The following is a 24,189-nucleotide window of genomic DNA, read 5'->3' on the forward strand; positions in this document are numbered from 1 at the left end:
AAGTGCTTTGAAAGGCTGCTTATGGCACACATCCATCATCCCAGACACTCTAGACCCACTCCAATTTGCATACTACCCCAACGAATCCATAGATGAGGCAATCTCAATTGCACTCTACACTGCCCTCATCCACCTAGATAAAGGGAATACCTATGTGAGAATGCTGTTAATTGACTACAGACCAGCGTTCAACACCATAGTCCCCTTCAAACTCATCACTAAACTTAGCACCCTGGGACTGAACACCTCTGTTTGCAACTGGATCCTAGACTTCCTAACGTTTCGACCCCAGGTTGTGAGGGTAGGTAATATCAGCACAGCGACGCTGACCCTCAACACGGGGGCCCCACAGGGCTGTGTACTTAGTCCCCTCCTGTACTCCCTGTTCACCCATGACTGTGTGGCTACGCATGACTCCAACACCAAGTTAGCAGATGACAGCTGCACCATGAGCATCTTAACTGGCTGCATCATTGCTTGGTATGGCACCTGCACCTCCTTTGATCGCATGACGCTAAAGAGGGTGGTCCAGACAGCCAATTACATCACTGGGGCTGAGCTCCCTGCCATCCATGACCACTATCAGGCGGTGTGAAAGGAAGGCCCGGGAAATGTGTTGGCATACTGCATTTTATCTGCATGAGTCTCCTGTTCTGTCCACAATAAGCTCCATCAGCTTTACAATGCAAGCACAAAGGCCCAGTTTGTCTCCATCTTTGAAATATGATATGTAGACTAGAAAGAGGAAGAAGGGAATAATCAAGCCACTGACTGTCACCCTCAAACATTGATAGCGTGCAAATTTCTTGTGGCCAGACGCACGTAACATAAATGGTAGTGGTCGACAGACTTAGGGATGCGATGACTAATGAGGAACTTTATTCCGGTACGCTGATGTTTTTCACATTAAAATCTGTCACCAATTAGCTGGAAACCATATTGCTAATGTGAAAATTCTCAAATCTGCAAAGATGTTTCCATCAAACGGACTTATTGCGGCTGAAAGAGTGTGTGATGACATGGTGATGGGGGGGGGGGTCAATATTTTAATATCGGGATATTATTACCAACTATATCGTATCACTTTTGTCAATATCGCAATATTATTTTTTTTGCCTGTTGGCTGTACCTGCACCAAAACTTTTGTATATTCTCTTCATAGCTTGTTCTCCAGCTTTTTATATAGGGAGCCAATTAGATTTCAGGACTTTTATTTGCATGACTGATCAAAACTCGTTTTCTCATGGCTCTCGTCCCTCTGCAGTAGACTTATGGTGAGCAATATGTTTGAAACATCAAATCGAAATAAAATCACAGTATCAAATTGCAATACATATGGTATCGGCTCGTAAGTAGCGTGGTAATATGGTATGGACCCTGGCAAGTGTACCTGCCCTATTAGTGTTCATTAAAAAAATTATGGTTAAATTGCCATGTACCGAATACAAAGAAATTCAATGGGTTTAAACTCTTATTTTTTTTAAATTAGAAATGGGTTGGCAACTGTTTATAGAGAAAATATGCCCATTCTGGTCTTGGCACATGCCAATAAAGGCGCTTCCACTGCCGTTCTTGCATAATTAATTTTGCAAAAACAAAAGTTACTACCATGGCAAATTTTTAATGAATAATTATAAAAATAAATCAAACGTCAGTTAATTTCTGAGTAAATAATTTGTCATTTAATTCTTGCTGACCTCACGGTCAAGCCAATGCCTATGTGCCAGGAGTTTCTCCCGGTCTTTCTGTATTGGCTAACTAAGGCCAAGTTCTTTGCGTTAGTCCACCAGACTCTGTGCATTTGGGGTGAGAAAGTGCCTTGGAATGAGATTACCTGTGCTCTTGCCCTCCAACCCCAGACAGACTTCCAGGGTTGAGGGGATTATAAGATGCTCCCTGGCCTGTCTGGCTGGCTGGCAGTATCCCTTTTTCATTAGTCAGCCTTCTGAATTAGAGACTGATGGCAGCTTACTGTTGGTCTCTGCTCTGCCCCAGTCCTATGTCTCTCTACTCCTATTTTCTCTCTCTCTCTCTACTCCTAGTCTGAGAGGCCAGGGTACTCTTGAGGAGATATTGCTATAGGTCTCTGCTGTGCTGTCAGATTAAGCAGAACATCACTCTTTTTATCCACAGAGGAAAAAATGAAATTTCCTTTGCAATCTGCACATTTAGGATGGACAGCTATGATGTTTTTTTTTCTTTTTGTAATGCAGCCTGTTCATTCAGCGCCAGACCAACTGAGCACTTCTGTCTTTGAGGCACGACATCACTGTAATGGTCATGACATTTTTGCTGACCATAATTGGCCAGCCAAATGACCGCGGTCACCTTAATAACTGTTTTTGAAAGCAATATTTGATGCACATTTTCTCCTCCACTTCTGACTGCATGTGCTGCCATAGAAACATAATGAATTGTTGTGTCTTTGGCTATGCCGGATGAAGTGATATGACATGCTATTCTATAAAATAATTTCTCCGTAATTAATATTACCTGATTGAGCTAATCATGTAAATGTAATTAACTAGTCGGGGCACCATGAAAGAATATTTATAGAGCTGTTATCTTCCGAATAATCTCTTAAAGACCTAGTAATATTTTACATCAATAGCAGTCAATATTTATTGTCACCTTAATTCAGTCTCATCTGAAAGCTGATTCAACTTGTTAGCCAGGGTTCGTGCAGATAACCAAGAAATTACAGCAATACAAAATTGAGTTTATTTATTTACTAAATGCCTAACTAATTACACATAATTAATCTTAACTTGATTACAAATTACGTCATAAAGGAAAACGTCCCTAGCGGGCGGAACAGATATGATGGCTTGTTACACAAAAGAAAAGGGGCTGGGTTTGAGTGATAGCGCGGGAAGACTGAGGAACAAAGGGCGACGCTGTGCTATCTTAAATACAGTATCTTATGCATTCTAAATTACCGCCCATTTGAAAAATGCAATAAATATTTTCTCTGAGCTTCGGTAGGTTGGTGGTAGATGGAAGGCCGTGTTTCCCAACCGAGTCCTTTGTCCTTTGAAGAATGTCTGGTGGTCAATTGGATACGTTGTAGTAACGTTGTTGTGTGGTAGACTGGATACTCTCTGTTCCTTCCTAACCTGCGTTTGCTGCTGCTGTTGCTAACTCAACAGCTAGGAGGTATCACTTCTGTAGTGAACAAGAGTTCAAAGTTCATACCATTCGCAACCAAAGCTCATGCTGATTTTGGCTTCGTTCTGTAGTTCTCTGAACCATTCTGACATCGGACCGTCGTCCTCACATCAGGAGGTTATATTGTCGTCAAGGCTTTATATAGGAAGGGAGAGGAGGGCGTGTTTTGAAAAGTTTTATAGCCCATGTCCCTTCACAGGGACGGGCCACTGATTGAACAGAGCCCTGTCTTATGAAAGCCCAAATCTCACATTTTAGAAGCTCAAATCACATTTCATCCCATCACGAATAATTTCATATTCAAACATTTAAATTGAACAACAATTCCATGTGAATCCGATAACTTTGATGTGTAGACTTTCCACTGTAGAGTTTGTCATCTTATCATTGATGAGAGTGTCTCAGATGACAACCGAACTGACATCATACTCATTAAGTACCACCGCATATGTTCAATTGGTCGGATTACCAGCATATAGTTCATTCCCCCCCCACCTTCTGATGTTCCCAGAATCTCTATGTTAACCAAGGTGTTTGTAAATGTAACATCAGTAGGGTAGAGAGAGGAAAAAGGGGTGAAGAGGTATTTATGACTGTCATAAACCTACCCCCAGGCCAACGTTGTGACAGAATATTGCGAGTGTACCCATAGGAGCAAAGCGGGAAGTAAACGTCTTATTTAAAGTGCTATTTTTTTTAACGGTTATTTCACTTTTCATGACTGTCTTCATCCATAGCCTTTGGTTACACAGTAATTGTGCCAGCCCTAGATGTCACGCCGGTTCACCTTTTAAAGGTTATGCCAACTATCTGTTCCCCTGTCATGTCGCTGTTACAGCTGGAGGCGTAATGATGCTGCGAGTCTCTTGGTTGTTCGTTCAGCTGGTCAGAGGTTGTTAATCTCAGACATTGGTTGGTTTCCATGCCAGATGCACTCCGTAATGCTGTGTCATTGGTTCTGATGCCAACATCCCCACTCTCCCCTGTACTTCGCTTCCCACATCCTCCCCTAGTCTCCTATCCTCCTCTGGTTGGACTGCTCTGTGTCTCCAGACGGAGGCTTGGAGGGGATCAGGGAAAGGTTTTTATCTTGCCTGCCTGCCGGTAGTCTCTGTGCCACTGCTGAGCTGGAGCTAATGCAAGGCAGACGCATACCGTCTGTCCCCCTATGCCAGCCAGACGGGTACAGGAGAGCAGTGATGTGAAGGAGAGGACAGGAGATAAAAGGTAGGTAAAGGACTGAGAGGCGTTTTGCAGAGGATTGATAAAGTGCCGTGTAGAAGTGAGGAAGGGGACGAGTGCAGTGTTGGAATAGGGTGAAGTGCCCTTCAAGGTCTTCTGGATTCTGCTTCCTCTCTAATGACTTCCATGAGATGTTTGGATGAAGCCCCAGGGCCATCTATATCAGGCATCTCACAGTTGGAGTGCTGATCTCGGATTAGTTTGGGCCTGAAGATCATAATACATAGCCTATTGATTATATGGAAAAGCGGGACCTGATCCCTCTGGTCTAAAGACAATGGAGGCTTTCTTCTGTCCTGATGAACAGCACTTCACCCATAGTCAGCTGGGAGTCCTCTGGCGCCACTCATCTCAGCCTTTAATGCTCTGAGATGATGGCCTTGCTTGCCCTGTTTACCCGTGAGAATATTTTACACTTTGAGGCAGTCTGAGACAATTTGTGGCAATTGGTGTGCATATCTGCACTTTAATAATGGTTTGTGGCTGTTTTCATGTCCTTTTGCTTTGCCAGTGAGTAACATGATTTTCCTGTTTTTTTGTTTGTAGCAATATCAGATGGCTATGTTTGTCTGTGTGGTGTTATTCCCTCAGAATTGAGTGGTGGTGGCGTATGTATGCTGACAACGGATAATTTTCTTATCCCGCGCTCTGTCTCTCGTCTCCATCTGCACCGTTATCAATTTGGCGCTCCCTGAGCCTTGGTCTGTGGTTCTCAGCTTCTGAGTACACGACTCCTAGCACCCCATCTGTGTTTGGACAGGAAAGGAAGGGATCTTGTGGTAACCATTTTATCTTGGCAGTTTAAGGACATTCATATGTTGTCACTCCTCTTCACCAAACAAACCATACATCAGCACTTTGTTCAGATAAAGAAAGTTCCCCCTTTTTTTAAATTTTCCCTGTGACTGGTTCTGTTAGGTTAAAGCCTTTGCACAACCCAGATCAGTGTTAATATAACAGCTGACAGTGCATGACTAACTACTCCCGGTCTCCTGTTACAGGGCAATCATGGGCCACGGAGTCGGCTGAGGATCCGGAGGGTTCTGCAAAACGCACCAATCGTGAGTAGGCATGTAAATTTGCCATTCTATTACTTTTTTTCCCCCCCTGGATCTGAGCTCGAGCTCATGTTAGCCAAGGATACAAAAGGTACTGTGCCTTTAGAATGTACCCAGACCCCTTGACTTTTTCCACATTTTGTTGTTACAAAAGTGGGATTAAAATGGATTTAATTGTCATTTTTTGGCAACTCAAAATACTCTGTCAAAGTGGAACAAACGTTCCAAAATTTGTATAAAAAATAAATAAATATGAAAGATATGAGTCTATACATTTTAGAATCACCGTTGCCAGCGATTACAGCTGTGAGTCTTTCTGGCTAATAAGAGCTTTGCACACTTGGATTGTGCAATATTTGCACATTCTTTTCTTCAATTCTTCAAGCTCTGTGAAGTTGGTTGTTGATCATTGCTAGACAGCCTTTTTCAAGTCTGGCCATAGATTTTCAAGCTGAATTTAAGTCAAACCGAGTGGCCTAGTCACAGAACATTTCAATGTTGTCTTGGTAAGCAACTCCACTGTTCTATTTGGCCTTGTGTTTTAGGTTATTGTCCTGCTGAAAGGTTAATTTGTCTCCCAGTGTCTGTTGGAAAGCAGACAAAACATGGGTTTTCCTCAAGGATTTTGCCTGTGCTTTGCAACCCCCAAAAATCCCTAGTCCTTGCCGATGACAGTCATACCTATAACCAATGTTCCCTTAAATATTTGACAGATCAGTTCGGTGCAATGCTTCCAGCGCATGTTTACTGTGAACAGAGGCTGTACCCTCTTAAGTTAGCCACAGTAGCCATCTTGGCCACTGTTAAAACTATTTGATCATAATGTAGGCCTAGCAGATTGGCCTACCTGTCAAAAACAACGAAGAAAATGAATCCCGTAACATTTTAACATGTTAAAATAGCTGTTCTATCATTCAGCCTACAATACATTCTGTGGGATTTAAAAAAACAAACATGCAGGGCTTGACAGTAACCTGTTTTTATCCACTTGTCCAGTAGACAAGGTGACAGTGTTTGATGCAAGAAACCACTTTACAAAATAAAAATGAATTATTATTCCCATATCATTATTAGAGAATCTGACAGATTATGCCACCCACCATCCAAAGTGTAATTAGTGACTTCACCATGCTCAGTTTTTTTTTTTCTCTCACCCATTTACCAGTAGGTGCACTTCGTTGCGAGGCATTGGAAAACCTCTCTGGTCTTTGTGGTTGAATCTGTTTGAAATTCACTGCTCGACTGAGGGACCTTACAGATAATTGTGTGTGGGGTACAGAGATGAGGTAGTTAATCAAAAATCATGTTAAACACTATTATTGCAACTTATGTGACTTAAGCAGAATTTTACTCCTCAACTTATTTAGCCTTGCATAACAAAATGGTTGAATACTTATTGACTGAAGACGTTTCAACTTTTAATTTTGTATAAATTTGTACAAATTTAGAGATCATAATTCCACTTTGACATTGTTGGGTATTTTTTGTGTGTGGTAAGCCAGTGACTTTTGTTCCGCCGTTTGCCATTTCTGTCAAATGTCTCACGGATCAACTCTGTATATCAGCGCAGTCAATGTTCCCCTTGGGATTATATTGCCCAAAGATTTGGCTAATATACCTTCATTTTTTTTTGTTGCTGTGGTGTCATTCTTGGTATCGTGATACTCAGTATGAAAGTCAAAAGTTATTGTAAGGGGCAAGTCATTAATGGATAAGGAGTTTAATGTCCGAATACAGTTCATTGTATTGTAATTGGAAGCCCATATTCGTGCATTCGGAAAGTCTTCAGACCCCTTGAATTTTCCACATTTTATGTTAGCTTTATTCTAAAATTGATGAGTGATTAAATTGTTTTTCATATACACACAATACCCATAATGACAAGGCAAAACATTTTTTATGTTTGCAAATTTATTAAATATTAAACACTATTACATTTAAGTATTCAGACCCTTTACTCAGTACTTTGACGTGCCTTTGGCAGAGATTACAGCCTCAAGTCTTCTTGGGTATGATGCTACAAGCTTGGCTCTGTCAGGTTGGATGGGGAGTGTCACTGCACAGCTGTTTTCAGGCCTCTCCAGAGATGTTTGAGTCCGGGCTCTGGCTGGGCCACTCAAGGACATTAAGAGACTTGTCCCGAAGCCAGTCCTGCGTTGCCTTGGCTGTGTGCTTAGGGTCGTTGTCCTTTTGGAAGCTGAACCTTCGCCCCAGTCAGAGGTCCTGAGCAGGTTTTCATCAAGGATCTCTTTTCTCTGTTCCTCGATCTTGAGTAGTCTCCCAGTCCCTGCTGCTGAGAAACATCCCCACAGCATGATACTGCCACCACCATGCAGTGACCCGTAGGGATGGTGCCAGGTTTCCTCCAGACTTGGCATTCAGACCAAAGAGTTAAATTGTGGTTTCGTCAGACCAGAGAATCTTGTTTTGGTAAAGTCTCAGTGGGCTGTCATGTGCCTTTTTACTGAGAAGTGGCTTCCGTCTGGCCACTACTGTAAATGCCAGATTGGTGGAATGATGCAGAGATGGTTGTCCTTCTGGAAGGTTCTCTCACGTTCACAGAGGATCTCTGGAACTCTGTCAGTGACCATCGGGTTCTTGGTCACCTCCCTGAACAAGGCCCTATTCCCCTGATTGCGTTGTTTGACCGGGTGGCCAGCTCTAGGACGAGCCTTGGTGGTTCCAAACTTCTTCCATTTAAGAATGGAGGCCGCTGTATCCTCGGACCTTCAATGCGGCTGATTAAAAAAAAAATATATATATTTTTTTGGTACCCTTCCCCAGATCTGTGCCTCGACACAGTCCTGCCTCGGAGCTCTACGGACAATTCCTTCGACCTCATGGCTTGGTTTTTGCTCTGGCATGCACTGCCAACAGTGGCACCGTATCTAGAGGTGTATGCCTTTCCAAATCATGTCCAATCAATTGAGTTTACCACAAGTGGACTCCAATCAAGTTGTAGAAACATCTTAAGGATGATCAATTGAAACAGGATGCACCTGAGCTCAATTTCGAGCCTCATAGTAAAGGGTCTGGATACTTATGTAAGTGAGGTATTTCTGTTATGGTCAATTTAGCAGAAATGTCTTAACCTATTTTCTCATTGTCATTATGGGGTATTGTGTGTGTGTGTGTGTGTGTGTGTGTGTATATTGATGTTTTATTTAATCAATTTTAGAATAAGCCTGTAATGTAACAAAGGGGATGAAGTCGGTGTCTTCGGAAAGTATTCAGACCCCATCAGTGTTTCAGATTGCTGGTGACCTCTTAGTGTCCCACGTACCCTAGAGTTTAACGTCCCACCTGCCCAACGTCCAGTGAAAGTGCAGGGCGCCAAATTCAAACAACAGAAATCTCATAATTAAAATTCCTCAACCGTACATGTATTATACACCATTTTAAAGATACACTTGTTGTTAATCCCACCACAGTGTTCCTGTTTCGCACAGCATACCTTGCGATTTATGTTAGGTCAGTACCTAGTCACAAAAAAACATACATTTTTCCAGCCAAAGAGAGGAAAAATTAATCACCAACTCATAGGACTTCATGTTAAACAAATGTTAGTTTTGCTCGATAAAGTCAATAATTTAATGTCCAAAAACCTCCTTTTCGTTTGCATTTAGTACAGTAATCCAAATGCGCAGGCACTAGGTCCAGACAAAGTCAGTTATATTGCAGTTCGTAGAAACATGTTAAATTATGTGTACATAATCAATCTTTAGGATGTTTTTATCAAATTTTCAATAATGTTTCAACCGGAGAATTCCTTTGTCTTTAGAAATGAAAGGGAGCGGAGCTAACTCTCACGAGCGCGCGCCTGACTGAGCACATGGCCTCTGGCAGACCTCTGACTCATTCCATTCACATTCACCCCCACTTCACAGTAGAAGCATCAAACAAGGTTCTAAAGACTGTTGACCACTAGTGGAAGCCTTAGGAAGTGCAATATGACCCCACAGACACTGTATATTGGATAGGCGAAGAGTTAATAACCTACAAACCTCAGATTTCCCACTTCCTGTTTGGATTTTTTTTCTCAGGTTTTTGCCTGCCCTATGAGTTGTGTTTATACACAGACATTCAAACAGTTTTAGAAACTTCAGTGTTTTCTATCCAAATCTACTAATAATATGCATATCCTAGCATCTGGGCCTGAGTAGCAGGCAGGTATACTCTGTGCACGCTTTTCATCCGGACGTGAAAATACAGCCCCCTACCCCAAAGAAGTTAAGGTTGTCCTCGTTTTGACCACCTTTGTTTTGTGTGTCTTCAGGCTTCCACTGTGGTGTATGACATGGCCACGGCCTCTTCCAGAACGGAGTGTAGCTATAACCACGGACCTACGTCGCAGCTACATGCCGTCGTTGCCTGTGCCAAACTCAAGCGGAAGAAGAGCTTGTTTGGAACGTCCATCTATGTGGAGGTGACAGCGGAAGGGGAATCGCGCCGCACGGCAAAGTCACACAGCTCCTCCAACCCCAAGTGGGATGAGCGGCTCACTCTGTAAGGAACCCTACCTTCTGTGTGTGTGTTCTTAATGTGTGTCGTGAGTAGCCCATTTTAATTTGCTCACCACCTTAATCCCTTACTGTGGTCTGTTTTGGTATGCTTTAGCAACGTTGTATTCCTTTCTGAATCAAGTCCCACTCTTTTTAGAGTTAGACCAATGGTGTGTTAATTCAGTATGAATCGTTTTCTGTAGTGCTTCTTCAATCTAACCGGTTCTGTACTGGAATAGGAAGACGAGAGGGAGACGGAATCTAGACTTTTTATATTTAGCAGGATCCAGGCTACACATGATGTCTGAGCATTTGTGGTTAAACACAAAAGATTAATTTTCGCAAAGGTCTTACTTATATGGGGGTGGTTCTGAGATGGGAACAGTGTGGATTCATTGGAACACTTAGTGGGCTTGTGGGAGAGCTGACTAACTACTAGAAGTCTGAGCAGTCTGAATATCTCAAATACTTAGTCATCCAATCTGGGCAGATGGCCTACAGCACAAGGAAATGACGATGATTGAAAAACCAAAGCAGACATACTGTTTCTTTCCTCTGAACACTCTGTTCCCAAAAAGAGCCTGTTGGCTTTATTGTTTTATTTCCCTTGTTGGTGCGGAGGTTTGAACTCTGCTGAAAAGACCCTTCTGTATCTGTTCAGTTGCAACTCCAGCAGAGCTGCCTGTAACCTAGCAGCTTTTATGGTTCTCTGGCTTTAATGAGTCAAAGCCAAATGTCAGGCTGTGTTCCAAATGATACCTTATCCCGTATGAATAGTGCACTAGTTTTGACCAGAGCCCTATGGGCCTGCTCAAAAGTAGTGCACGATTAATGCAAAAGGATGCCATTTCAAACTTGCCCTCAGAAACTCATTAACCAGGCCACTAATTGCCATGATGGGGTAATTATCTCGGACAAGCGCCAGGGCTCTGTTTGTTTGGTTTGTTTTTGTGTATGCTACATGTTATAGGAGTAGCTAGCTACCTGTCTGAAGCTCAGCTGTGGCCTTCAAGTCATAGTCCACTGGTTCTTAAACGAGCTCTATTATGCAGGCCTCTAGTACATTCTAATGCTAGATTGTATTTTCAACCAACTGTCAGGAAATAACACTGATACATTTTCAGTGTTGGTTTCATCAGCTGTTGTAAGATATGAAACAGGACAAAAATAATTTTGAATGCAAAGGGCCTTTAAAGCATCCTGTAATAGTCTCCTGACTTAATTTAACAGCAGGTAATTGGCAAAAAGCCTACCAGTATGTAAATTATGGAGCCAAATGAAAAGCTCTCTTAACGATGCAATTCGATCGGCTAGTGACGAGTCACTCACTTTAATGTCTTGCAAGTCCTTATGGACTTCATATCGAAAATACAAACGGGATATTTAGTTTACTTGTCCTGAATTGATACCATGGAGATATAACTACGTTGTATGATTTATGAATGGTAAGGATTTATGAGGGACTTTATTCAGTCATTTTGACACCTTTTTAAATATTTAAACTAGTACATCTTGCTATGTGCCACCACTCTGTGGCTGCCTATGAAACACACCATGGTCCAACGTTGACTTTTCTCTCTGGCCCGGTCGAGCCATTTGGCCAAAAATCTACTGGTCCGAACAGAATTTTTGCTGGCCCTGGCATGGTGTAGTTCTTAAATGCATTGAGGTCATGCAGGGCCTATAGGTTTGTATGCTTTCGCTCTGCTAACATATGGAATTGTTTTAAGATTGTCGTACCATGGATCATTTAGCTATTTTATATAGAATTTTAGTACCCCTGTAGTAGGTACATTTGTATTTATTTAAAAAGTGTGTGTGTGTGTGTGTGTGTGTGTGTGTAGACACCCCTTCAAATTTGGCTATTTCAGTCACACCCGTTGCTGACAGATGTGTATATAATTGAGCACACAGCCATGCAGTCTCCATGTACAAACATTGGCAGTAGAATGTCCTTACTGAGCTCAGTAACTTTCAACATGGGGCAGTCTTAATATCCTACCTTTCCAACAAATCAGTTTGTCAAATTTCTCCTCTGCTAGAGCTACCCCGGTCAACTGAAAGTGCTGTTATTGTGAAGTGGAAATGACTAGGAGCAAAAATGGCCACACATGCTCACAAAGCAGCACCACCGAGTGCTGAAGCGAGTAGTGCGTAAAAATAATCTGCAACTCTCATTACTAAGTTTCAAACTGCCTTTGGTTGAAACATCAGCACAAGAACTGTTCGACGGGAGCTTCAGTTATTTTGCTGACATTTCTTCCAGAGGCAGTTTGACACTTGGGAATGAGTGTTGCAACCGAGGGCAGATTATTTTTAAGTGCTTCAGCACTCGGCGGTGCCGTTCTGTGAGCTTGTGTGACCTACCACTTTGCGGCTGAGCCATTTGTTGCGCCTAGACGTTTCCACTTCACAATAACAGCACAAGCTAAGATCACCATGCATAATGCCAAGCGTCGGCCAGAGCGGGTTAAGCTCGCCGCCTTTGGACTTCTCTAGAGTGATGAATCACACTTCACCAGCTTGCAGTCCGACGGCCGAATATGGGTTTGGCGGATGCCAGGAGAACACTACCTGCCCGACTACATAGTGTCAACTGTAAAGTTTGGTGGAGGAGGAGTAATAGTCTGGGGCTGGTTTGAGCTAGGCCCCTTAATTCCAGTGAAGGGAAATTGTAACCCTACATCATACTATGACATTCTAGACAATTCTGTGCTTCCAACTTTGTGGTAACAGTTTGGGGGAGGCCCTTTCCTGTTTCAGCATGACAATTCCCCTATACAACACAAAGCGAGGTCCATCCAGAAATGGTTTGTTGAGATTGGTGTGGAAGAACTTGACGGGTGCCCAGCCTCACTAATGCAATTGCTGGGGGGACTTGCTTCCATTCAGGCACAATGTTCCAACATCTAGTGGAAAGCCTTTCCAGGAGAGTGGAGTCTGTTAAAGCAGCAAATGGGGGACCAACTCCATATTAATGCCCATGATTTTGGATTGAGATGTTCGACGTGCAGGTGTCTACATACTTTTGGTCATGTAGTGTATGTATACTTTAACATTTCAAGTCATTACTCTGTTCTTTGTTGTATATAATTGCATTCATTTTTGTTTCTAAATTGGTATGTGATTTGAGAATAGGACGCTTCCCCTTTAAGACAGACGTTCCAAAAAGAGATATTGACATGGCTATAGTCGGCTAGCCAAGAGGAATGCTAGGCAGGGTTGCCATGTCCTTGATTTTCCCGTGAAATTAGGCTACTTTATGAAAACAAAGTTGTGGGTGAAAATGTATTGGTTGCAGGTTTTTGGGCTACTTCTAAGTTGCACGGTGAATGCCATGGCATTTCTCTTACAATATATTTCACGATCAGGTAGTGAGTGCAGGAGTGTTTGAGAGTGCTGCTGCTGAGTCATGTGAGAGGAGACAGCGCAGACAGGACTTACCAGTTGTTTGTCATTTATGGAGACTTACCTGTTACTTTCCAACCTATTTTCCATAAAACATAACACGCTAGAACCGATGCGCATCAAGAAATAACGGTGACATTGTACTGGAGAACTACTAGGGGTGCACGAGAGCACATTAGAAAAATTCGCTTGGAGGTGGTTCAAATGTCCTTTTAATGTCTACTTCGCTTGACACAGCTTTCCATGAGCAAAGTGTTTTACACATGCTCAGAACTCCTTTGCGTGCTCCTATTATAGGGAACATTTTATTGGGGGGAGGGGGGATTCCTCAGTGGAAAATTCCATTAAACGTGGCCAATAATACATTTGCATCTGTTGGCCATCCAAGTATCCTATTAAATGATATGCCATTGTAGTCTACCATTTGATAAGTATGTTAAAGTCCTCGCAATTCGATTTGTGCCACTTGTGCAGCCTAACTGGAGCTAGTAAACAGATTTAATAAATAGCCTATAACTATATTATGCATATTAATGGACATGTTTAATTAGATTGATGTTAAGTCAGAATAGGCTACAGAAGAAACACTGACAAACATATTCAGTTCATATTATTTGATTCAGTGATTTGAAATTACAACCCCATCCTCTGTAGCCTTCTCCTGCAGGCTATTGGGCAACACAATCACTTCTTTCTTAGAAATCGCCTCACTATTCATGTTGAATTAATTAGTTTGTCAATTTGAACTAAGCAAGCAATGCAAAATCGTTTAGCCTACGCAACATGTAGGCAATCTGAAATTATATGTAGGGCTATAGGCTACCTGCGTCTAGCTAAGAAAACCATGGCAAAGTTGAATTGCAGTCATTCCAGCATTTCCCAAGCTCTGTCATCAGGACCCCCAGGTGTGCACGTTTTTTGTCTTAATTTGAAATCCGCTTTGTAGTGTTAAGACAACCAAAACGTAAACCCCTTGGGGACTGAGAACTGAGTTTAGGAAACCCTGCTGTAGCCTACGACAATAGAGCCCCACAGTGGAGATGTCATAACCTAGCGGTCAAACACGGAAATGGTTACATTCATTTTTAAAAACACTTAAAATAAGGGTTGTTTTGTGTAGTGTTACCCTGGCGGGATGTTTTGATAACTATGTAAATCTCTCGGACAAGTTGACTTTTACCAATATTTTTGTCTCTTTATTTGAAAATGCTAATTGTTGTGAAAGTAGACATCACGCAAGACTACAATTTCCTGCAAGCTCCTGCACATCTCTAGCTGGCACCTTTGCTAACATGTAAACAAATGTTGCCAATTTATTAATTACTACATTTAGCTAACATTTGATAGTTAATCCAGAGATGTTTTTCTTTTTACCCCTTTTTCTCCCCATTTTGTCCCATCGCTGCAACTCCCGTACGGACTCGAGAGGCAACGGTCGAGAACCATGCGTCCTCCACAACACAACCACGCCGCACTGCTTCTTGACACAATGTCCGCTTAACCCAGAAGCCAGCCACCAATGTGTCAGAGGAAACACTGTACACCTGGTGACCGTGTCAGCTTGCATTACGCCTGGCCCATCACAGGAGTCGCTAGAGCGCGATGGGACAAGAAAATCCCTGCCGGCCAAACCCTCCCCTAACCCGGACGACGCTGGGCCAATTGTGCTCCGCCCCTTAGGTCTCCCGGCTGCGACAGATCCTGGACTCGGAACCAGGATCTCTAGTGGCACAACTAGCGGTGCAGTGCCTTAGACCACTGCGTCACTCGGGAGGCCGATCCAAAGATTCTTACCTTTGCCTTGATTCGGTAGTCTCATCCAGATGATTGCATTTGTATTTCTTTATGATAGCCACATTAGCAGCTAATTAGCATTTCATTTGTTGGGGTAAATACAGGCAAACATATTGGTTTTAAAGTCACCTCGTCTATAAGAGGGAGTACTCATACTGTTTTGCTCTGACTTGTAATTTCTATAATCTCACAAATGGGCCATTTTATAATGTTTTGTCGTCTTAATATCTGGCTCATGGTAACGGCACAATTGCCAGAAAATAGCGTACATTTTTATTCAACTTAATAAAAATAAAAAAGCTGGTCCAAGTATTTATTCTGCAGAGATTGAGATCCTCTGCCCAACTTTCATCACTCACATTCTCCTGTTGGATTGATCTGTAGTTTATCAAGTTTGCAGACTACACAACAGTAGTAGGCCTGATTACCAACCATGATGAGATGGCCTACAGGGAGGAGGTGAGAGCCCTGGGAGAGGAAAATAACCTCTCACTCAATGTCAGGAAACAGCAGAGGGAGCACACCCCTGTACACATCAACAGAACCGCAGTGGAGAAGGTGAAAATCTTCAAGTTCCTCGGCGTACACATCACTAACGATCTGAAATGGTCCACCCAAACAGACAGTGTGGTGAAGGAGCAACAGCGCCTCTTCAACCTCAGGTGGATGAAGAAATTTGTCTTGGCCCCTAAAACCCTTAGTTTTACAGATGCACAATTGAGCGCATCCTGTCAGGATGTATCACCGCCTCTTACGGCAACTGCACCGCCTGCAACCGCAGGGCTCTCAAGACGCCCTCCATTACACCTACAGCACCTGATGTCAAAGGAAGGCCACAAATAAGATCACGATCAAGGACCTCAACCACCCGAGCCACGGCCTGTTCACCCTGCTATCATCCAGAAAGCGAGGTCAGTACAGGTGCATCAATGCTGGGACAAAAAGCTTCTATCTCAAGGTCATCAGAATTTTAAATAGCCGGCTTCCACCCGGTTACTCAACCTTGCACCTTATAGACTGCTGCCCCATATACATAGACTTGGATTCATTAGCCACTTTAATGGAACACGAGTCACTTTAATAATGTTTACATACTGCTTTAGTCATCTCATACAGTGGGGCAAAAAGGTATTTAGTCAGCCACCAATTGTGCAAGTTCTCCCACGTAAAAAGATGAGGCCTGTAATTTTCATCACAGATACACTTCAACTATGACAGACAAAATGGGGGGGGGGGGGATCCAGAAAATCACATTGTAGGATTTTTAATGAATTTATTTGCAGATTATGGTGGAAAATAAGTATTTGGTCACCTTCAAACAAGCAAGGTTTCTGGCTCTCACAGACATGTAACATCTTCTTTAAGAGGCTCCTCTGTCCTCCACTTGCTACCTGTATTTTAGTGGCACCTGTTTGAACTTGTTATCAGTATAAAAGACACTTGTCCACAACCTAAAACATTCACACTCCGAACTCTACTATGGCCAAGACCAAAGAGCTGTCAAAGGACACCAGAAACAAAATTGTAGACCTGCACCAGGCTGGGAAGACTGAATCTGCAATAGGTAAGCAGCTTGGTTTGAAGAAATCAACTGTGGGAGCAATTATTAGGAAATGGAAGACATACAATACCACTGATAATCTCCCTCGATCTGGGGCTCCAACCAAGATCTCACCCCGTGGGGTCAAAATGATCACAAGAACGGTGAGCAGAAATCCCAGAACCACACAGGGGGACCTAGTGTATGACCTGCAGAGAGCTGGGACCAAAGTAACAAAGCCTACCATCAGTAACACACTACGCCACCAGGGACTCAAATCCTGCAGTGCCAGACGTGTCCCCCTGCTAAAGCCAGTACATGTCCAGGCCTGTCTGAAGTTTGCTAGAGAGCATTTGGATGATCCAGAAGAAGATTGGGAGAATGTCATATGGTCAGATGAAACCAAAATATAACTTTTTGGTAAAACCTCAACTCGTTGTGTTTGGAGGACAAAGAATGCTGAGTTGCATCTAAAGAACACCATACCTACTGTGAAGCATGGGGGTGGAAAGATCATGCTTTGGGGCTGTTTTTCTGCAAAGGGACCAGGAAGACGGATCCGTGTAAAGGAAAGAATGAATGGGGCCATGTATCGTGAGATTTTGAGGGAAAACCTCCCATCAGCAAGGGCATTGAAGATGAAACGTGGCTGGGTCTGTCAGCATGAAAATGATCCTAAACACACCGCCCGGGCAACGAAGGAGTGGCTTCGTAAGAAGCATTTCAAGGTCCTGGAGTGGCCTAGCCAGTCTCCAGATCTCAACCCCATAGAAAATCGTTGGAGGGAGTTGAAAGTCCGTGTTGCCCAGCAACAGCCCCAAAACATCACTGCTCTAGAGGAGATCTGCATGGAGGAATGGGCCAAAATACCAGCAACAGTGTGGTGACAACCTTGTGAAGACTTACAGGAAATGTTTGACCTCTGTCATTGTCAACAAAGGGTATATAACAAAGTATTGAGAAACTTTTGTTATTGGCCAAATACTTATTTTCCACCATAATATGCAAATAAATTCATTAAAAATCCTACAATGTGATTTTTCTGGATTTTTTTTTTCTCTCATTTTGTCTGTCATAGTTGAAGTGTACCTATGATGAAAAATTACAGACCTCATCTTTTTACGTGGGAGAACTTGCACAATTGGTGGCTGACTAAATACTTTTTTGCCCCACTGTATGTATATCCTGTATTCTACTGTATTTTAGTCAATGCCACTCCGACATTGAGCAATCTAATTTTTTTTCTTAATTCCGTTCTTTTACTTTTAGGTATGTGTGTATTGTTGTGAATTGTAAGATACTACTGCGCTGTTGGAGCTAGGAATGCAAGCATTTTGCTACACCCACAATAACATATGCTAAATATGGGTATGTGACCAATAACATTTGGTAAGATTTTTATGCAGGAAAGAGATTTATTTTCAATTTTATAAACCGGGTTTGAGCTCTGAATGCTCATTGGCTGAAACCTGGGGTATGTCGGACTGTATACCACGGGTATGACAAACCTTTTACTGTTTTATTACGTTAGCAACCAGTTTTATAATAGCAATAAGGCATGTTGGGGGTGTGGTATATGGCCAATATACCACAGCTAACGGCTGTATCCAGGCGTTCTTTCAACATTCTAATTCCTTTTACGTCTCGTCATGGCTCGTCAAAATGTACATATTGCTCCTATGTTCACTATTGAAGGTTTGGTTTTGCAAATCCCTTTCCCTAAAATAATTAAGCCAAGCGAGTAGATTGCTGGGTGCTTATTTTTGCGAAGGACAGCTCACGTGATGTGTGAAATTATCAACTGATATACCGCTCGAAGTTGTGACTCGTGGGACAGAACGTGGTGGTGCTTGAATGAACGGCCAATCCTATTGCTCAATGGTAGTCTGCGACAGAGCAGGTAAATGTTGAACAAGAATGAAAAAAAAGTGCTGGAAAGTTATTTGCCCTGTCGTGCCAGTGACTGACCAGATGTTAATGTCGGACCGTGCACAGGAAAATGAATAAATTAATGTGCCATAAAACAATAGGCTAAGTGGATTTTGACTCGTCGCTGCCACACTCCATGTGAAGAAATTCCGATGCAACCAACCCCAGCGCACACAACACACACACCCCTGTAGCAAGAGGCGGGGCAGACTGTTAAACCAGGAGTGTTTCTCTTCATCACCAGTTCTATCAATGGGTACTTTAAGTGGAAAAAGTACCTGGCTGAAAGTGAGTCTGTAGACAGCCGACACTAGTGCAAAACACTGCTGGTATATTGCACTGTATTTTCTGAATGCAGGGAGAGGGCCACCATTTGCATTGGCGTTAAACACACTTGGTTAGCTGTCAGCTTTTCCATTTATCAAACAGCTTCTAGAAGGATTTACTGGAAATGTGTCCCAAATGGCGCACTATTGTCTATATAGTGCACTACTTTTGACCTAAACGACTAGGCCAGGGGATGCCATTTGGGGCACAATCTGGATGTGTTTACTACCTTGTCTTTTTTGTTGTTTACTTCCATCTGCCTCTGCACGCTTTCTGGTCGTCTCTGTTTTCTTAACGCTCATCTCTCATTCTTGCACTCTCTCTCTTCTTGGTTGCCTGTTTTCTATAGACCAGGGTAGTTCTTTATTCTGCAGTCAGAGGCAGCCCTTGGTCGCTCTCTGAGGGGGAGGGGACCCGTGCCCGTGTGAGGAATACTAACCAGTCTGATCTGCAGAGGAGGAAAAGAGGTCTGGGAGAGGGAGTGTGACCAAAAACAAGTGTTGGCAAAAGGCTCAAGAAATTGTAATTGTCAAGGGAAATGGCCAATGCGATAGTCCTAGTATATCATGGAGGTGCGATTTGAAATCAATGACTAAACACAACTCTTTGAAGTCTTAACAGGGTAACGACAAGGCGGACTCCTGAGTCTCCCTTCCCTTCAGATGTTGTGTATGCCACAGACAGACCGCTGAGACCTCTCCCTGTTAAAGCGTGTCCTGTGTATAGCTCTGATTTGGATTAGAGCGCGGTCAGTGGCTGTGCCCAGACGACGGGAGACATGTTCAGATTGAGGGAGCCCTTCTAAGGATTGCTGAAAAATATTAATTACAATTATTATCAAATGCTGCGTATCACCCCAGGTTGTGACACCTTGCAAGAAGTCACAAGAAGATCCTGTCTGGCTGGCTGGCTGGCTGTCTGTAGCTAGGTTTTCATCCAGTTGATGACACGTTTTCAAGCGAATATTCAAAAATCTGGATAACACTATGCACATTTTCCACACCAGACATGTTTCTATCAAACTGATTTATTGGGAATAAAGTGTGTGTGTGTGTGTGTGTGTTAACGTAGTGCACATAAAAATAATGAAACTCATTTTACAGGCACAAAAAAATCCCACCCTGTCAAATGATTAAATTGTCCACATTTTATAAAATTGTTCCGGCATTCCCTGTTTCCTTAAGCCTAGTTGTGACTTTTCTTTTTCACGTCGGGTAATTAATCTGCATGAAATGGTTGGATGGAAACCTGGTTTTTGTCTGTCTGCCCATTGCCTTCAGTGGAGCCACTTAAAGTTGAATTAGTGGGGTAACAGGCCCTACAGTCATTGCATTGAGTCATGGTGATGTTGTGACTGTTTGTAATGCACGCTGTGCATCCTGAAAAGCATATCGGCACTGAATGCGCTGTAATAGTGCTAGTAGTTTATTTCTATAGCAGAAGAATTGGATAAAGAAACCACCAGTTAGTTGGTGTAAGATATTATAAGAAAAACATGTTTGCTCCCAAGGTGAAAATTGTCTTTGACGCACATTACTGCTTTATAAGCAATGAACACTTGAGTAGTCTAACGGGTGTCCAGGTCACCTTCTGTGTGTGTGCATGCGGTATAGTTGATGTGTGACCTCTGTGCTGTGTTGCAGAAATGTCAGGCCACACACGCAGGTGGACTTTAAGGTGTGGAGTCACCACACCCTGAAGGCTGATGCTCTGCTGGGGAAAGCCACTCTGGACCTCCTCCAGGCCTTGGAGCAGCACGACAGGAAATGTACGTAGTTGGCAACCCGCCTCATCTCTTATTCCCCCTTTTTATGTTCTAACCTTGACAAGAACAATGTCAATAGGCAACAGGATATCAGCTCTGATATTATTTCCCCATGAAAGAATTTGTTCTTACTCTTCAGGATGAACTGCAGTATGCCTTTCTGCTGTTGGGCACAGTATTCCACAGTAAATGGTTTAGAAAGAATGCTGTTATTTTCAAGTAGGGCCTAAATTACTGTATCAGACATTTTCTCGCTAATGAGTTACTAATAGCTGTGTTCTCTTCCATCCTGTCTCTGCCATGCCCTGTCCCCATCTCCTCATTTCTCCCCTGTCTCTGCCATGTCTCCCCTCCCTCCTCAGTGGAGAACGTGAAGGAGGTGTTGAAGCTGGTGCTGGACAATAAGGGGGCTGTGGTTGCTACGGGAGAGCTGACCGTGTTCCTAGACGGTCTGACCGTCAACCAGGAACAACTGCTCAACGGCAACGCTGCCACCTCTACCAGTGAGTACCGCTGTGTGTCTGGCTGTCTGTTTTAGTATGCGTGTGGCTTGTCGTCATACCTTTTGGATGTATTTATAGTATGTATGAGTGTTTAGTTGTAGAATATTGTTTAGGATAACAGTGCCTTCGCCTCCCTTTCAGAAGTCCAGCAGAACGGTGATGCCATTCATGAAAATGGAGGGGACACTCCATCAAGGGCTCCCAGCAGGTAAGAGTTTTCTGCCAGGAGTTCTTATGTTGTGAATGAATGGGCCCTGAGTCAGCAGAGACATTTGGTTTAGATGGCGGCAGAAATAATTTTATCAGCAGAAAATGTGGTGCCGCTTATATTGGAGGCAACCATAAACCAATGCTGAAAGGCAATGCGGTCTTCACACACCGATAGAGCCCCAGTTTTCCTGCCTTACATCATTGTGGTAGGGACTATATTTGTCCGGCTCATGGCGCGTTCTCAGAAGCCTGGGATATTAGAACTCTCACCTTGTGCAGTCGGAGCTCTGATAAATTACATGTTCTGTCACTCTGTCTCCCTCTGTCCCTAAATCAGGACAGCTTGCATGCAGGCCTTGCCACACAACCCTGATCTTTATCTCACTCACTCTGTCGAAGTGCAGTTAACAGGGCTAATATGTGTTTTATTAGAATCCTCAAAAAGTGGATGTTGGCAATTTATTCAGACCGAGAGGTGAAGGAGATGGCAGACAGACTTCATCTGCATTGCAGTTACTGCTGCGTCCAGCCTGTGACGACTGCATACGCTGCCTTTGCACTTGCTTTGTCCCTCTGTCTCCCCCCTTTCGCCCTCTCTCCTACACTTCCTATAGCCCCTGTACCCCTTCTCCCAGCTGTTAAAACACATCCACTGTCCCACTAGGCCTGACTGTCACAGTATACACAACCTACTGTGGATAGTGTGCGTGTCTCTGCCCACCTCCAGCAAAAACACTGCCCAGAGTCTGTCAGTGGTGTGTTTGGGTTGTCCACATTGTGGCGCAATATACTGTATGTGCTGCCTGCCTCCATGTAGGCTAGTTACATCTGTCCCTGGGGTCTGTCTGTCTCTGGTCTGTGGCAATGAGTGCAGAGACGAAACCTTGTGAACCAACACAAAGGCTCTCCTTCAATCTTGCCTGTTTCATCACCATAGCACCCTGCCCCCTCCTCTCTCCCTCGTCCTCTGCCCTGCATGACAATAACCTCAATGTCACAAAGCGTTGCCTCTTCTCAGAACAAGGGCTGCGTCACTAGTGCCCCGTACAGAACAGGACATACGCAGGGTGGAGCGCCCAGGCTCCCTTTACTCCCACTCTGAAATACTGGCATCACAAGTCCTTCCCTCACACAGACGCACGCGCACTCACACAGACGCATTCACATACCCTCTGTACTCTGAAGTGCCACAGAAGCATTGATACAGAGGAAGTGGAGTTGACTGCATGTGCGTGGCCTGCCTGAAAAACAGGAAGAGGGTTAGTGGAGGTGGTAACGTTTCTGCTTGCTGCTCTGAGGTACTGTGATGGTGCTGTTATCCTGGCCAGAAAACAGATATGGACATTTTTAGAACAGACTCAAAACACCACACACACACACACTAGTCTACAGAGAGAGTGCTGTCAGGCACGCTCCATCATTAGTAGTGCTTTCAGACAGTGATTCGTCACCCCCATTTGTGTTGTGGGAAGACGCGTCGTGTCTCAAGGTGGTTTGTCTAAACGAGGGGCCTCCTGACACATGATGGGGAGTCTAGCCTACTGCCCCATGTTTAACCCCCCCCCCCCATCACATAGGTCATAGGATCTGTCTCTGCACACATGTGGATGATAACTCCGCATTACATCCTTATTTGCCATGTCCTATTTGTAGGACTGGGCGATATGGATATTTATTTATTTGAAATGGTATCTTATGTTGGGAAAAATGCTTTGAGTAGTTCATGATCCTAGGGTTGCAACACATGCGTGATAGCCCCATTGAAAATCAGTTTTCTCCATTTATTTTTTATTTTTATACTGTTCAATTAAAATCCAAACAAAAATTGTCAAGTAGACTATTATCAAGTACTCTGCCACGCAGTATGATATGGGCAAAACATCTAGGCCTAGTTAATTGAACTGTTGAACTAACAGAAAAGACAAACGAGCAGACAGTAGTTTGCTGACCGTAGGATACACTGTTAGTTTGTGTAATTTTTGAACGCTTGTTGAAAGCAGCATGTTACCAACATGGTTGCATTCATCTGACCATGCTAAGTGAATGGCAGTGCCCGTGGCTATGTGATCAAGCAACTGCTTTCTCCTTGAGTAACGGGGTACGGCTTGGTGTGTGTGTGTGTGTGTGTGTAGCGGCATGCAGGAGGAGAGGGAGAGAGGACTCCAGTATCAAATGGGGTAAACTCTAAATGCCGGAGTTGTGTATCACATTTAACAAACCAAACATTGAAATGACATTTTAAAGGTTAAGTAAAAACTCAAACTGGTCCATTTATCAATACTGGTATACAGTATAGTAAAATACGGTATACTGCCCAGCCCTATCTATTTGTACTGATATTATACTTGATATTTATTTCACGGTTTATTGAAAAAGTTTCAGTTTTTGTGAAGTCTCTTTGTACCTTCAGTGCATTCGAAAAGTTTTCAGACCCCTTGACTTTCTCCATTTTATTTCATTACAGCCTTATTCTAAAATGGTATAGTTTTTAGAAACTATCTAGGCACAATCCCTATAATGATAAAGCAAAAACAGGTTTTTATGAAACTTGCAAAAAATATAAAACAGAAATACCCTATTTTTACATAAGTATTTAGCAACTTTGCTGTGAGACTTGAAATTGAGCTCAGGTGCATCCTGTTTCCATAGATCATCCTTGAGATGTTTCTACAACTTGATTGGAGTCCACCTGTGGTAAATAAAATGTATTGGACATGATTTGGAAAGGAGTGTGCGTGTGGAT

At 43.2% G+C, this 24,189-nt stretch overlaps 1 protein-coding gene across 3 annotated transcripts in view; it reads left to right on the forward strand.

Moving 5' to 3' along the window:
* Positions 1-24,189, forward strand: part of LOC135522657 (NEDD4-like E3 ubiquitin-protein ligase WWP1) — a 53,255-nt gene that overhangs the window by 8,625 nt on the left and 20,441 nt on the right. The window contains exons 1-6 of one of the 3 annotated variants that reach the window (XM_064949129.1): positions 4,187-4,395; positions 5,412-5,471; positions 9,745-9,974; positions 20,612-20,736; positions 21,096-21,236; positions 21,378-21,444. In XM_064949129.1, coding sequence (XP_064805201.1) covers positions 9,766-9,974; positions 20,612-20,736; positions 21,096-21,236; positions 21,378-21,444 — 542 coding nt within the window. In that variant the 5' untranslated portion in view covers positions 4,187-4,395; positions 5,412-5,471; positions 9,745-9,765. Of the gene's footprint in view, positions 1-4,186; positions 4,396-5,411; positions 5,472-9,744; positions 9,975-20,611; positions 20,737-21,095; positions 21,237-21,377; positions 21,445-24,189 lie in introns of those variants that run through there. The other 2 variants (XM_064949128.1, XM_064949130.1) reach the window with 2 other exon arrangements.

Source organism: Oncorhynchus masou, chromosome 30 (genome assembly GCF_036934945.1).
Source record: "Oncorhynchus masou masou isolate Uvic2021 chromosome 30, UVic_Omas_1.1, whole genome shotgun sequence".
In the NCBI taxonomy this organism is placed as follows: domain Eukaryota; kingdom Metazoa; phylum Chordata; class Actinopteri; order Salmoniformes; family Salmonidae; genus Oncorhynchus; species Oncorhynchus masou.